The sequence below is a fragment of the Mesocricetus auratus genome, unplaced genomic scaffold, assembly GCF_017639785.1.
Source record: "Mesocricetus auratus isolate SY011 unplaced genomic scaffold, BCM_Maur_2.0 Super-Scaffold_100019, whole genome shotgun sequence".
NCBI classification, from domain to species: domain Eukaryota; kingdom Metazoa; phylum Chordata; class Mammalia; order Rodentia; family Cricetidae; genus Mesocricetus; species Mesocricetus auratus.
Window position 1 is genome coordinate 34841225 of NW_024429200.1, and position 14724 is coordinate 34855948.

General features: G+C 39.1%; 1 protein-coding gene across 1 annotated transcript in view; it reads right to left on the bottom strand.

The window, feature by feature from the left end:
• Col1a2 (collagen type I alpha 2 chain) overlaps window positions 1-14216 on the bottom strand; it is a 34684-nt gene extending 20468 nt beyond the window's left edge. Inside the window, exons 1-19 of the mRNA XM_005082900.4 lie at window positions 14003-14216; window positions 11614-11624; window positions 10994-11008; window positions 10345-10380; window positions 9172-9282; window positions 7975-8028; window positions 5069-5113; window positions 4837-4890; window positions 4690-4743; window positions 4351-4404; window positions 3961-4014; window positions 3453-3506; window positions 1877-1921; window positions 1578-1631; window positions 1444-1488; window positions 1103-1156; window positions 524-622; window positions 351-395; window positions 141-239 (exon numbers count right to left, since the gene is read on the bottom strand). Coding sequence (XP_005082957.2) covers window positions 141-239; window positions 351-395; window positions 524-622; window positions 1103-1156; window positions 1444-1488; window positions 1578-1631; window positions 1877-1921; window positions 3453-3506; window positions 3961-4014; window positions 4351-4404; window positions 4690-4743; window positions 4837-4890; window positions 5069-5113; window positions 7975-8028; window positions 9172-9282; window positions 10345-10380; window positions 10994-11008; window positions 11614-11624; window positions 14003-14072 — 1053 coding nt within the window. The 5' untranslated portion in view covers window positions 14073-14216. The remainder of the gene's footprint in view (window positions 1-140; window positions 240-350; window positions 396-523; window positions 623-1102; window positions 1157-1443; window positions 1489-1577; window positions 1632-1876; window positions 1922-3452; window positions 3507-3960; window positions 4015-4350; window positions 4405-4689; window positions 4744-4836; window positions 4891-5068; window positions 5114-7974; window positions 8029-9171; window positions 9283-10344; window positions 10381-10993; window positions 11009-11613; window positions 11625-14002) is intronic.
• Between the last annotated feature and the right edge of the window lie 508 nt (window positions 14217-14724).

Below are 14724 nucleotides of genomic sequence, written 5' to 3' on the forward strand. Positions count from 1 at the left end.
ATAATGCAGCTACACAAGAAATGCAAACTTTCGCAAAAATTACAGAAGGAAGATGAAAAATTGCAAGAGAAAGTCAAGGAACTTATACAGTACTGGAGCTAGTATCTCAGCATATAAACATCATAGCGATGACCACTTACAACAAGTCCCCTGGCACCAGTAGCACCGGCAGCACCAGCAGGACCAGGAATGCCTCGGGGGCCGGGAAGACCAGGAGCCCCAGCAACACCAGGGAGGCCCTGTGGGAAGAAAAAAATCCCAGCATCCCTCAGGAGGAAGCAGGCTGCACAGGCCGCCCTAGGTGAGTACCTCTAACCCAGAGCAAAGGTTAACTCCCCAGCTGTACTTACAGCAGCTCCCTTAGCTCCGGTGAGGCCATTTGCTCCAGGGTTGCCCTGCAGGGTGGGTGAGGGGTGAGGGTGGATGGAGAGGGAAAACATCACTGAATTAGAGTATTTCTTACTTTTTCTGGGCCCACCTTTAGTCTTTCTACTCAATGGTGTTAATGGCAGCGACTACTTACAGGAGGTCCAACAGGGCCGGAGAGACCTGGAAGACCCACTTCACCACGGGGACCAGCAGGACCAGAAGGTCCAGGATTGCCAACAGGCCCAAGTTCACCCTAAGAATGGAAGTAACAGTGGAGAATTAGCAGCAAATAACAAAACAGCACACCTCTGTTGTTATAGCACCAACTTTTAGGAATTTCTTCAGGATAGCAAGCAACCACTGGTTTATTATCACAAAGTTTGGGGTCGACTTGCTAATTTGCAAGCTTAGCTCTGGCTTTCTGGCATTATCCCTACCTCTACTGTGTCTTGGTCTCTATGTTAGTGGTTGCCACTCAGTCTTCACTAACTCAGCACATTCTGTAGGGCCTCTGGGACTCTGTTTTCTAGGCTGCCGCTCTGTTTATACATGCTGCGCAAGCACAGACAGGTTTATTGCAAACTTAGAGTGAGACCTCTTCTGCACCCATTTAAAGGGTGGGGTCGATGAAGGGACTTGCTCTGTAGTTGTCTCTCTCCCTGAACACAGTACTGATATTTCACATCATACTAAAGAATTTATCAAGGTGTTGATGGCAAACCAATGTTTTTACCTTGGGACCAGGAGCACCTGGGAAACCTGGAGGGCCAGCAGATCCAATGGGACCCTGAAATCAAAGCAGGAATTTCCCTGAAGTACATTATGAAAACAAGACAAAGTTCCATTAAGGAAATACAGTCGAGGTTTCCAACATAGAATGAGTTTTACTTTATGCATCATTCAGTAACTCCAGGAATTTGAAATAGCCTCTGCTACTTATAAGTGGAGACTTCCAAAGACCTCAGGGAACGTTTGGCAAAAGTGTTCAAAATGATGTCATTTCATAGAAGTTAAGGAAGATTGCTCCTGATCCACACTTTCAACCCTTTTCAACTCCCCAGTGTCAGAACTTACAGCAGGGCCAACGGGACCAACACTGCCATCACTGCCACGGGCACCCTATGAAGGAAGTAAAGATGGGGATTAAGCAACTGGCATTAGACAGTGTTTTAAGAAGATTAGAAAGAGGAAAAAACTGGACTACTTACAGCTGGACCAGGGGCTCCGACTCTTCCTCTCTCACCAGGAAGCCCACGGGCTCCCTAGAAACAGAAATATTGTTAAGGGAAGAAATTCAGAATGTCACAAGCTGCATTTAACTTTGCCCAATTTCTAACAATGAAAACAAGTCTTATTCTAATACCAGGTAGAGGTTGAAGATGCAGAGGGACATCAGAAACATCAAGAATACAATGACAAGGGAAATGGCAACTAGCAAAAGCTTGAAAGCTGTTTCAAGATGCAAAGAGAGCTCATTCTGATTTCCAGCGAACTGTTCAATACTTACAGCCTGACCTGGAGTTCCATTTTCACCAGGGGCACCAGGTTCACCCTATATGCAAGAGAAAAATTGAGTCTTTGATCATTATATATGCCATTTTTCAGACTGGGCAATTTTTACTCTATCAGTTTGAGCCATTCATACATTTTAAAACATCTTTTTATAAATATAGATTGTTTCTCAATGATCTCAGACACATACTTTTTTAAAAAATGTAAGAGTTCTATTTAAATATGCAAAAGGTCAAGATACTGAAAATGTTATGATTACTTGATTGTACTTCTCTCCAATTTTCTCTTTGCATTCTAAACTTTTATAACCAGCTCCATAGAGTAGGAATATTATTTTTTAAAAGAGTACAAAAGATATATTTCCTTTTAGTACAGCCAAATTCACCTTCTTTAAAGATGTTTGAAGGCTCAGTGTTATGACTTTCATTAAGATACATGGAGAGTCAAAGCATCATAACAGTTTTTAGGGCCATTGAATTTGTTTCTTATTGAGAGTGCTAGGCAGTGGTGGGCAATTTCCTATTTGGGGGATGTAGAAGAACTTTTCTTCAAGATATTCTAGTTTAGAGAGAAATGCTGAAGAACAAAGCAAGGATTGGCGTATGCTAGACCAGTGCTCTACCACTGAGCTGTTTCCCCAGCTGTAGGTCCAAGATTCCACCATGGGAAGAAAGCTCTTCAGGAATAAGTGGCATGGGATATCTTGAGTTTGCCTTTTCAACCACTAGACGTATGACTTTGGGCAAGTCACTTGCTCTTTCTAACCTCAGTTTTCCCCATCCACAAAATGAGGACACCTATAAAGTGCCTTTTAGCTCTAACATTTTACAATACTGTGATTAGTAGTCTGAGCTATACCACTGGGCTCATGGGAGAATGGGTTTGACCTTATCCATTTGTGTGGCAGCTGGGAAGCTAGACCAGATTCTCCATATTCATGTTCATCTCTGGTCCCGCTAGCATTCGTTACTCATTAATTTGTAATTACGTCGGTATTCGCTTTAATATCACATTATCTCCTTAATAGGAAAGAGAACATTTTATGGTTGGAAACGCTGTCAGAGAAGAGGCTAAGCCAAGAGATAACACACTTCTGAGACTTTAATTACCTAATTAAAAATTTTTTGAGTGTGCACAGATAAATCAGAAGAAAGAGGTTGAAAAGTGTATTGTGACATGAATGTGCGAACCTAATTAGTGCAAGGCAAAGGAGGATTTACACTCTAAAGTAGCACGCCATATCCTAATATTTGATTACATGTTTATTTACCTTTGTTTTGGCTGCAGAGATGGAATGACATTGTAAGAAGAGGAAAGGAGATGGAGGAGGAAAATATTAACACTATTTTTCATTTGGTTATTCAAATAAATATTAAGTTAAATAAGTATTAGTAATTGGCCTTTTGTCATAGAATCTCAGTGTTCCACCAACGAGGGATTTGGAGGATAGATGAGGAGACAAGACACTTTTTGAAATGTGGGTTGTCTTCAGTAAAAATAGGGGTTTTTTTTGGTAGTAATGAAAGATTTGAACAGATTGCTTATAGACGGTGTTCCCCACTCATATTTACCTTCACACCCTGTGCACCAGGCTGGCCCTTCAATCCATCCAGACCATTGTGTCCCTGAAAGGCAATGGACACTTTTAAAATGCTGTCATGTTGTAATTTCAGTCATTTCAGAGCCTTCGATCTTTGTAATTATTATGTCTCCTGGACAGATCCTGTGGCTGGTGTAGTAGAACAGAGTAGTCCAGTGTTCCAGCTCCAGTGAGCTGGTTCCAGAACCAGGTCAACCACTTCACCTGCACTCAGGGGAGAGGTTGAAGGATGCTGGACAAGCTTCCTTACATTCTTGTCATCCTAATACTTTTACAGTTTTCAGATACTACTTACTACTTAAAAATAATCTGTAATTTACAGTTAATCTCAGTTTTTGGTGAGTTCTGGCTCTACTTCCATTTCCAGAAGTTTAAAAATTCAGGGATGTGTCACCCAGGAATCTAAATACAGTTGAGTTCTTACCACTTCCCACTCTCATCATCTTTTTTTTTCTCATTTAGATGAAAAATGTACTCACCCGAAGACCTTTGAAGCCAGGAAGTCCAGGAGTTCCAGGGAAACCACGAGCACCCTTGAAAGAAAATTCAGAACCAAGAGAATAAGGTTTTCCTCAGAAGTTAGAAGATGATGTTTTCCTGTTTTCAAACCAATTCTCTCCTCAAAGCTCAAGTTTGGAACCAATGGCTGGTGTGTTTTAAGACTATGATATGAATAACTAAGATGGTGGCATATGTAGAAAACACAGTTTAGCTGTTCATAGCCTGATTGATTGGCATGAATAAGATATCTGCATTCTTTTTCTTTGCCTTTAATCAATGCCACACGTGTGAGTGGCATCTGTGCCACCATCAGATACAAACCTACATATAACTAATTCTGGACCACATACTGTTGTCAATGATCTCACCTGTGGTCCAACAACTCCTCTCTCACCCGGTCGTCCAGGTTTTCCAGGGTGACCCTAAAACATGAAAGCAGCATAGGGTCAGCCTTTATTTGGCAAACCGTTAGAAGAGAAAGGTACACATAAGAAAAAGTGGGCTCAAATACATGTTTAATTAACAATTATATCTCTCATGTACAAACAAGTTAATTAGTATTTCATTAAAGTAATATTTCCCATATGGGGAGACTCATGTTAAGCATATTGAGCTTCCAGCATAGAACTTAATTTGAATCTAGATAGTCCTGTTGAGATGGGAGTATTTAAAAGTTGTTTTGGAAGAGCTTGAGAGTTAACACTTACATCCTCACCAGCCTTGCCAGGAGGGCCAGCTGGACCACGAGAACCTGCAGGACCCTAAGGAAACGGGAGATGCATTATGAGGTTAAGTCTGTGTTCACAAACCTTCCCCCAAAGACATTTTTACGCACAGGGAGAAAACTTTCTCACCGTTTGACCGGGTTCACCAGGCTCACCAGCGGGTCCTTGGAAACCTTGAGGGCCCTAAGGAAGGGGGAGAAAGAGCATTTATTTATTGATTTGGAAGTTATGGAATCAAGCTCAGGTCATTGCGCACGTTAGACAAGTACTTTGTCATTGACCAATATCCCCATTACATGAGAGCAATGCTTAGCCTTCTTATATTTTTAGGTAAGAATGACTATAAAATTTTGGCACTTACAGGGGCTCCAACAGCACCAGGGGGTCCTCTGGGTCCCATTAAGCCCTGCCAAGAGGATACACATAGTTAGTATTAAGAACTCAGGTCCGTGTTTAGAGTAACATTAGCTGGACTGGGAAAGCTGGATTCAGAAACAATTCTGCTGAGTCATTGGCTATTTGCGATGGACAGATGAATAAAACCATCCTAGTTTTAATTCCTTCCAAGGAAGCACTTAAGAAGCAAATTTCCTGTACCCTCACCCTTTCTTGCCCTTCAGTTCTCCTTTTTTACCAACCAAATCTTAAGAATTCAATGAGAATTGTATGGGGCGGGGGAGTCACAAGCTCTTCAAGGTGTGAGGAACTGGAGATTGTTCAAAGGCAATAAAGTGAGTTGATCTTTGCACAAGAACAGAAGACACAATGACTGATAAAGCATTCAGGTAGATTCCCTATATCTAATGCCATCGCTACATGTCATGCTTAGCTAAGAAATTGATATTTTTATTGCCACAGGGGCATAAATTGCAAAGGATCAAAAGTCCTTCTTAATGATTAAAAGGAGGTATATTATAACCTTAAAGCTCCTTTCAGGGCTGTTGGTGACTGATGAAAATGTCAAGCAAAAGTGGGTGTAATGAGAGGTGAAGAAAAAATAAATTATTATTGAGGCAGCCTATTGGAAGAATCCATCATAGGACATTGAAAACAACATAAATGACAGTAGTTTGTTTGTTTGTTTTTCTTCTGGAACACAAATGTAAGGTATAACAGACTGCTATAAGTTTTTTTGTTTTTTGTTTTTTAGCTAAATGTAGTTTTCCTTTGCCTCTGTAATAATCAATGCCTTTGTAAGCTTATCTATAGGACCCATTTCTCATACAGCTGAAAATACCTCATGTACAAGTTTTGAGTAATTTGTTTATAATATATCAACCATAAGGATGCTGCAGTGGGCCTATCCAGTTCATTAAATGACTATAGTGAGACACTACATATTTTATTTTAAAAAGCATGCTACTTTAATTATGAAAATTATTTATTTTGTTTTAGAAATTGCTTCAGTGTTAAAGAGAAGCTGTTGCTTCTCAATAAAAATATTTTTAGGTATCCATTAAGTATACTTTTCTTTGACATCATAAATTTTAATTATATTTATTCATCTTTCCCTGTATTTGCAACAACTTCATTTACATAAGGGATTTTTTTTGTGGAGGCTGTGAAAGAACTATGATTAATTCAGAAAAGGATCCTAAGGGGTTTTATAGTTATTGATTTTCCAACATGGAAAATTATTTTAACACTTTATTACTGCCTATCTTCTCCACTTGCTGAACACATATCTGTTGATTGCATACGTCTGTGGAAGTGTGTATATGTACAAATTTAAATTATATTTCACTGATATTTTAAAGTGAAATATTCTGCCTGATTCTCCCCAGAGAGAGTTTTTAAAGACAAGAGAATCTGAAATCCATATTAATTTCCCTTTGCTTCTGTCCACCATTTTAATTTTTAAAATAATATGACATCTACTGCAGTCTTATTCCCCCTTTGTGTCTTCTTGAGAAATGAGTTCTACTTTACAGCCAAGTAATGCCCAGCATTAGCAGAAACAACTCATTTCAAACATCCAGTATAAACAAAGCCAAAAGAATGCTTACATCTTTCATTTCAGATATGAACATTTTAAATCACGGGGAAATCAGGAAATTGGAAGTCATCAATTAAAGCTACATTATTTCACAACTGAGAGTTTTAATTTACAGAAAATATTGTCTTGCTCTTATAATACATTAGTTTATTTCGGTCCATTAGCTTCAGAAGAATGTCTTGTGAAGACAGAGCACCGATGTAGGGCCCAGGTAAAATTTGTGTTTCCAAGACCATGAGAACTAACAGACAAATGTCGTTGGAAAACATAATTAGAATCACCAAGTGGTGTGCATGTGTATTCAAGTCTGTAATAGTTAATCAATCTCGTATTTTTATTTCTGGGACATTTTCATTCTTTCATATAAACTATTATGCATTTGTCATGTTCATGTCTATTTTTTCTCTATTACGTCTCAGTAATGTTGGGTAGAAGCTTCATTTGTCAGCTAGGTCATCATCATAATACACAGGGAAGCTTTTAAATTGTTACACAGATGACAGGATGTGTGCTGATGACATAAATGCTAAATTTGACTCATTCTTTTCTATATTGGCTTTTAATAAATAGACAAGAAAAGGAATTTTAATCAGCACGGTAAAAAAGGAAACATTTCTTATATCGTCAAGTCTTTGAGTGTGAAGCCAGAATGTGCCGTCATTTGCTACTAGCTGAGTAGACTCATAGTGTAGGCCTGAACCTGTTGGGGGCAACTCTTAAATACTTGTGAGGAAGGAAATTTTTTATTTAAGGACTAAGTACATGAGCCACATGCTGTGTCTCACATATTTTGCCTACAGGTTTAGTCTGCCCTTAACTACCTGACTGATTTTGGAGGAAAGGCCCCAAACTCTCTAGTTACAAGATGAAGGAGTTGAAACATAGCTTGTTGGCCCTACTGAACAGGTTCAGGGAGAGATAGTCAACCATCCTGTTTCTCAGGACTGCTTCACAGTCTAAGCAATGTGCAAGGATATAGAGAAATACAGGGCTGTTAATAGTTTGAGGTGAATTGATCTGCCTGAGCTATGATGGCCAGTATGTCTAAAGATTATTTCTTAGACACAAATATTTGACCTTTTTATGAAGCATGGTTGTAGAGAAAATTGAAACTCTTAACTTGGACTTCACTTTTGATATCTAACTGTAGAAACTGGAGTTGTTTTCATTTGATCTAAGTATGGTGTGTAAACCATCATTGTGGAGTTTAACATAAATTCTCTATATAAGGTTCTTTTTTTCCCCTCTAGGATAAAAAGAGACAAGCATACCATTGGTCCAGGGCCAGATGATACTCCTTTATCAGAGTACTGTGCAGCAAAGTTCTGGAAGAAAAACACACACACAAGTATATATGTCAATGGTCATACACTTAGATTCTTGTCTGCCTTTATTCCATTTCCTGATATTATTTAAAAGAGAGCCATGTTTTAAATAGAAAGGACCTAGAATTTAGCACTGAGTCGCCCAGATATCACCTTCCTCTAGAGTGAGGAAAGATGGCTTCCTAAACCTTTACAGTTCCTCAGAACCCTCACAGGTGAAGCAGAGCTCAGGGGGGACAGGCTGTGCAGGCAGCTGCTGCCCTAAACCACAAGCCACTAAGACACTTCTTTGTTCTGGCTGGAGATTCAAAAGAGGATATAAAGAGTTTTCAAGTTATAGGGGAATTAAAATGCCCCTTAGAAGATTAGACTTTTAAGAAATAGTTCACAGTAATAACTTCCTTGTTAAAGATCTCCCTTGGAGTGGTAGCCATCCTAAAGAAGGTGCTTTTTAATACACTCAATAGATAAGCAATCATAATAAGATCTTTGGGAGAGAAAGGTTTTATTTTACTGGCATACAGTTGGGTATTAGAATCAGGGTTCTGATTCATAGTGCTAACCAATTAAACAAATATGTTTTCCTTCCTGCAGTGAGGCCATTTGGCACTCATACCATTGTCAAAGACATAAAGCTAAAAGAAGATATTAATGAAAAAGGGAAATGTACTTTTCTTAAATTAGTTTCGAGCAAATTAAACCTAAAACTGCTTTGAATGTTGGTTCAGCAGACTCCAAGCCAAGGAGAATAAAGAGGGTTGGATGTTTGTGAAATTGCTTAAAATCAGGGGCTTCACTTATGTAATTCAGTCTAATCAAACTCTTTAATAATGCAACACCTCTTATTTGTGCCTTACTGATAAAAGATATTAAATGCCCAAATTAAATAATGGTGCTGATGGCTGCAGCTACCTTCAGTGAACAGAAAGACCCGGCCTGTAATTGACAAGGCCTCAAAAGAGGACAGACAAAGCAGAACCTCCGATGGAGAAAGCACAGAAATGAAATAAAATATGCTAATTTCCCAGATAGAAGTGTTTTTCCTTAACTGTTGAAAATAAATTTTGCAATTAGCATTTTTCTAACAGAGAGAAGATACTAAAGTTAGAAATAAGTTAAAAAAAAACACTTAAGACACCTTACCCCAATAAGACCAGGGGGGCCAGGGGGACCAGGGGGGCCAGGGGGACCAGGGGGGCCAGGAGGGCCATTGGGACCATCTGCACCATCTCTGCCTCGGGGACCTGCTGGACCCTGTTATAAAGAAAGGGAATTAGGGCAGGGTTTGAGTAGCCTTGTCAAAATCTGTATAGTATGTGAAATCAGAGCTGAGAGCACATGTACTAAGGCCAGTTTTTCAGACTTGTAAATGTGAATGGGTGGAAATACAAGATGTATGTCTGTCGTTTATTGATGTGTGACGTAGGTATAAGTTAGAAGGGCCTTAATGACTGATGTGTTAAGATAACAAGTGGTAGCTAACACAGGGTAGAGTATTAATTCATAATGGAGCGGATTCTGTGAGCTTCACATGTTTCATGTTGTATAAAGAGACACAATGTAGATCAGTACTGGTTTCTGACTCTCGTAAGAGTAGTCAATTGCTTCAATATATAATGTGTGGAGAGTAGATTAACTGATAGATCATTTTATCAACAGGATAGGAATACTGCCTTAACACTATTCATGTTGTTAGGGTATTTAAGTGATACAATTATACAACTAATAAATTGAGTAGAATATGTATAAGTCCACATTTCATGAGAGATACAAGATCTGCTATTTATATACTGGCAAAAATGTTACATAATGCAAATCATGCAAACCATGTAGTTACACATATCAAAAAAATGTAGCTAATAGAATAGCAGTCTGGCTTGTACCTGTATGAATGGAGACAGGCAAGCATGTTACTGACAGCTGCTTCACAATTATTTACAATTTGTACAAAGGTCTTTGTTTTTTCAAAAGAAACAAAACATGTTGCAAAGAGATTTGTGTGGTCAGGGATATGTTTCCATTATACATGTATTTGGGCAGGCCAAATTAAAACAAAGAAAGATAGACTTGCAAAGAACTGGACTGCCTGTAATAGTGTTTCTTTTTATGAAAGGGTAATCTTGACTGAAAAGGGATATTGATTATATATAATAATGTTCATTTACTTCTTCTGTAGGACATTATCTACTCAAAAGGTGGTATAATTATCTGAATACATAATATTCTTACACATTGTCAGTCTTCTGTAGCTTCTAATATAATATGTTGTTATTCAAATATGGGCTAAAGCCCTTTAATGGTTCAAAAAATTCTTACCCTTTCTCCACGAGGTCCTCTATCTCCAGAGGGGCCCTAAAGGAAGACAAAAGCAGCAAAAGGACACATGTCCAGATAATTTACGGTGAACAGGCAATTTTGAAAACAATTTGTTGTTAAGACTCATCTGACTAAAATATTATTAAACAACAGCCAAAAGGCCCGGTAAAGAACAATAGACAAATGCATTGTTTTTCTTAAAATTAAATGTATTTTTTTCCAAACTGGAGGACTAGAGGATGCTATAATATCTAGTGACCAAATCAATATTATCCATTCTACTTTTAGTAAGATGATTACTATAGATAAAATAACCATGTAGTTACATCTTCACCACACATTTACAGAGTCAGATCTTTAAGATAAGCTTTTGATTTATTATCTATAATATAATATACATTCTCTCATCAGAATATAAATATTTAGAAAGTCTAGTAGTGGTATGTAAATCATCAATTTATATAACATAAATGTAATTAGAGGTGCTTCATTCCATCAAACATTGACACTATTTTACTTTTTGGTTTGTGAATTCATATTTGTATGAGTAAAATCTTGACAAAGTATTTTCTATCTATAGTTCACATTAAACTTTGCCAAGATTGTTCTGGTAATATCAGCTATTTACAGAGAAGCATTAGACTCTTACCTTTCTTGCAGCTCCCTAGAAAAGAAAAGGCAAATGATTATTATGAGAAGAATTGTATAGACATCCATGGATTAAATGGGATTAATATTTTGATATTATATACAAACATATCTCTAGATATCACTACATTATTCTTTCATTATCTTAATCAATATTTTGAGATAAAATATAAAATTTTACCAATAAACAAAGTGTTATCTATGAAACCAAATATATATATATATTATGTACTTATGGCTATGCTGCAATTTTAATTCATGAGCAGAGAATTTATTCATAATTCTTTGAAAATTAATCCAAAGAAATTAAAAAAAAACTCTTTAGCTCACTGATATCTTGTGCTTCAAAATAGCTGGTGATAAAATCCAAAGTTCAACTGGCCCATTTACCCTCTGTTCCCTATGGGCATTTTATGAGACCAGCCTTACTTAGTAGCACCACCCACTTTGGAAAATGGGGTGGGTATTTTAGTAGAAGCCAGAAAGGTTTGGACTACCTTCCCCCTCCACGACTTCCTTGGGGAGCCAAACTGGCCAACTTCCCTGCCTAGAAAATGCACTACTATGACCAATACAATAAAAGTATGAACATCTTATTTTTATTAAAATAGCTTTACTCACCGCTTGTAAAGCTGTAGAGGAAAGAGAAAAATAAAAAATAGTTATTGATATCATTTCATTTTCAATAACAGTAATTAACAAATGATACACAGGTTTGTAAGATTGAATTACCTGATTAAAATACCCCTTCTATTTCTTCTTAAGAATATCCTAATGACTTCCAAATTATTCAGATCAAAAACATACCAGGGATCAGCAGGGTGATTTGTTTATGGTTTTAATATGTAAATATATTTTGAATTAAATGGTTAATTATTTACTATTTTATAAATGCTGTGAAATATTAATGTGTCTGGAGGACATTCTTAATGCTCAGCAATTATGGTGGAATGGCACAGATGAATCATTGACTCTCACACCAGTTGATTGATGAGGAAATAATTTATGGTTTAGATCACCTTTAATAAGAATCTAAGAAAAGTTAGGAGAGTATGTACCCTAAAGCAGAGTTTGTTTTTCATAAGACATTGAAGTGACTTAGCCCTTTTCCCCACAAAGGTCTAATTTACATACACGAAAACAAATTGATCCAGGAATCTGGTTTTTGCTTTAAATAGTTCAGTTAAATCAGGTAAGGTCATTTGATTAATGCTCATCAAATTTGTTCCCTAAGAAGGATCGTTCTGTATAAAAAAGAAAACTATGGATTAAGAACTTGAAAAAATAATGATACCCACCTTCTTGCCACAATTACTGTAAGACTTTAAAGACTGAGTCCCTTCCTGAAGTATAATAATTATAGACTAATGTGGTATATAGTGTTTGGACTTGCTCCAGGATGAGTCACCCTGAAAATTTGCTTGAATTTGGTGGTCAAGAAGTATGCCATTTGGAAAGAGAACATCTGTTGCAGTGGTTACCATTTGGGAGGGTGGACTCCCTCAAGCATTGAAACTTAAGGGCAACTGATGAGAATTACTGTTAAATTAGATAAACGATAAGTTTAGTTTATTGTGTCCATCAGAGGAGGAACAGCTTGCTTGAACTGATGAACAGAACCCTTAGTTACTCGGTTGTGCACCATTTTGAACAATGTGTGTTGGGCAACCTTTATTCTACATAGTGGTTGGATGTTGATTAGAAGGTACGTTGACATTCAGATCTCTACGTCCTAAGGTCTATTTATTGTATTTTTCTGTGGGACTCCACTATTCTACTGTCTGATTTCATAGAAAGCTAACTTGTGACACTAACTTGTTTAGTTCAGTTTCTCTTTAGTATCCCCAGTGGGTATATCGAAGTGGATGAAGGAACAGATATGCATCAGATGTCGGGCAATGATAGACACGTGGCATGTGGGTGGGGCTAGCTTTTGAAGTGCTGGGTGTGGCCAGGCACCCCCTCATCAGGCCAACATCTTTGTCTAGTTAAATTAGGCAGCCATTTTCAAGATGAAACTCGACTGACTTTCTTCATTCTTTCGACATGATAGTCATCTAGAAACGGAAGGTGTCCTTGAAGTTGGCACTTTTAATTTCCATCCCACATTTTAGAAAAAGGCCCAGTTGATTTGTTTGAAGCCACATGGCAAATTAGTAAGAGCCTCATAGGAAGAGTTCCAGGCTCTCGAATCTCAGGCCAAGGTTGATATTTCTCAAATCTGCTGTTTTCATGTCTGATTGCTGGTGGGAACATGTTGAGAGGAAACTAAACAGAGATGATTTTAGTTAAAAATTACCATTTCTATGATCATGCAATGAATCAGGAAGCTAATTTAATCATCCAGAAGACAAAAGTAGAAACCTAAGCACCCCACTTCCCAGTCAACTCCGACTGAGACCTCTATAAACGGCCCAGAAATGTAAATCACTCTATAACTTAGGGAGTCTTTAACTGGAATTCCATTAGCTTAAGGGCCTGGTCCCCCTGTGCCTTCATCTTACTGCCTCCAGGGGGCGCCTTTTCATCATCATCTTCGTCAACGTCATCCAGACCAACTCTGACGCCCACGCCCACAAGAAAATGGAGACGGGTGAGGTTTGTATTGTTACATTAAAGGACTTTCTAAACTAGGCCTCAAGTTTCAGAAGGTGACCAGGAGCATAATTCTGGGGACTGAGGAGTGGAGTCCTCTGATTTTTTTTTTTTCACTCTGTAGTAGTGTTTGTCCCATCTTGAGGCAAAATTCTTTGCCTCCTAAGTGAGCATCAACGATCTGGGGATCCAGGCCAGCTGTCTAGTTTTAAGGGAAAACTTTCCCAACTCTTGGCAACAGTCAAGCCTTCCTTGTTTCCATTCTTCTAAGGTACTTTCCTTGTTTCTCGTTCGCCCGGGTGCTTCCCCCACAAGCTGTATATGGAAATGGGCGAAGTGTCCCCTTTACAGAGCAGGGTGCCCATCTATCCAGCCTCTCTCCTCCATCGCCCCCAAACAAGTGGAAGACACTTACATTGGCATGTTGCTAGGCACGAAGTTACTGCAAGCAGCAACAGAGTCCGCGTATCCACAAAGCTGAGCATGTCTACCACTTAGACATGCAGACTCCTTGGGTCGCAGAGCCCCTGGGGTCACCAGCGGAGGTTATCACCTGGCGGGCGCAGGCATGCAATCGTGACCGGTCCCTCCAACTTAGCCGAAACCTCCTGCTGCCGTGGTGCTAAAATAATAAAGCCCAGACCTGCCCTATTTATATGGCAAAAGTTTCCCCGGTCTGTGGGTGCCTCCAAAAACGTCTCCACCAATGGGAAGGCTGGGGCCAGGGGCCCGGGCCGCAGTGCTGGGAGGAGACTGCGGGGGCGCAGGGGAGGGAGCCGAGGGGGGGGGCGGAGGGACGTGGCCACGGGGCTTCTTAAATTGGTTCCATTCTTTTTGAGGACGTGGACACTTTTGAGGCTTTTGAGGGGAAAGTCTGACTCTCTGTCTGCATACCTCCGCCCTCCCCAGCCACCCGCCCTCTCCTGCTCTTGCCAAGTTTGGAACCACTTTAGGATACCTACGTGGGCACTGGACAGATCATTGGGCAGTGGGGCAGGTGTTGAGGGACCTGGAGACAGAAGATGAAAAAGCAGGAGCTGTCCAGTCCTGCCTCACCTTGTGCCCTGCAGCTGCAGGCTGGAGGGGGCTGGGGCATGAGACTTGGAGGGAACAGCTTGGTGAGGTCTAGAGCTGCCT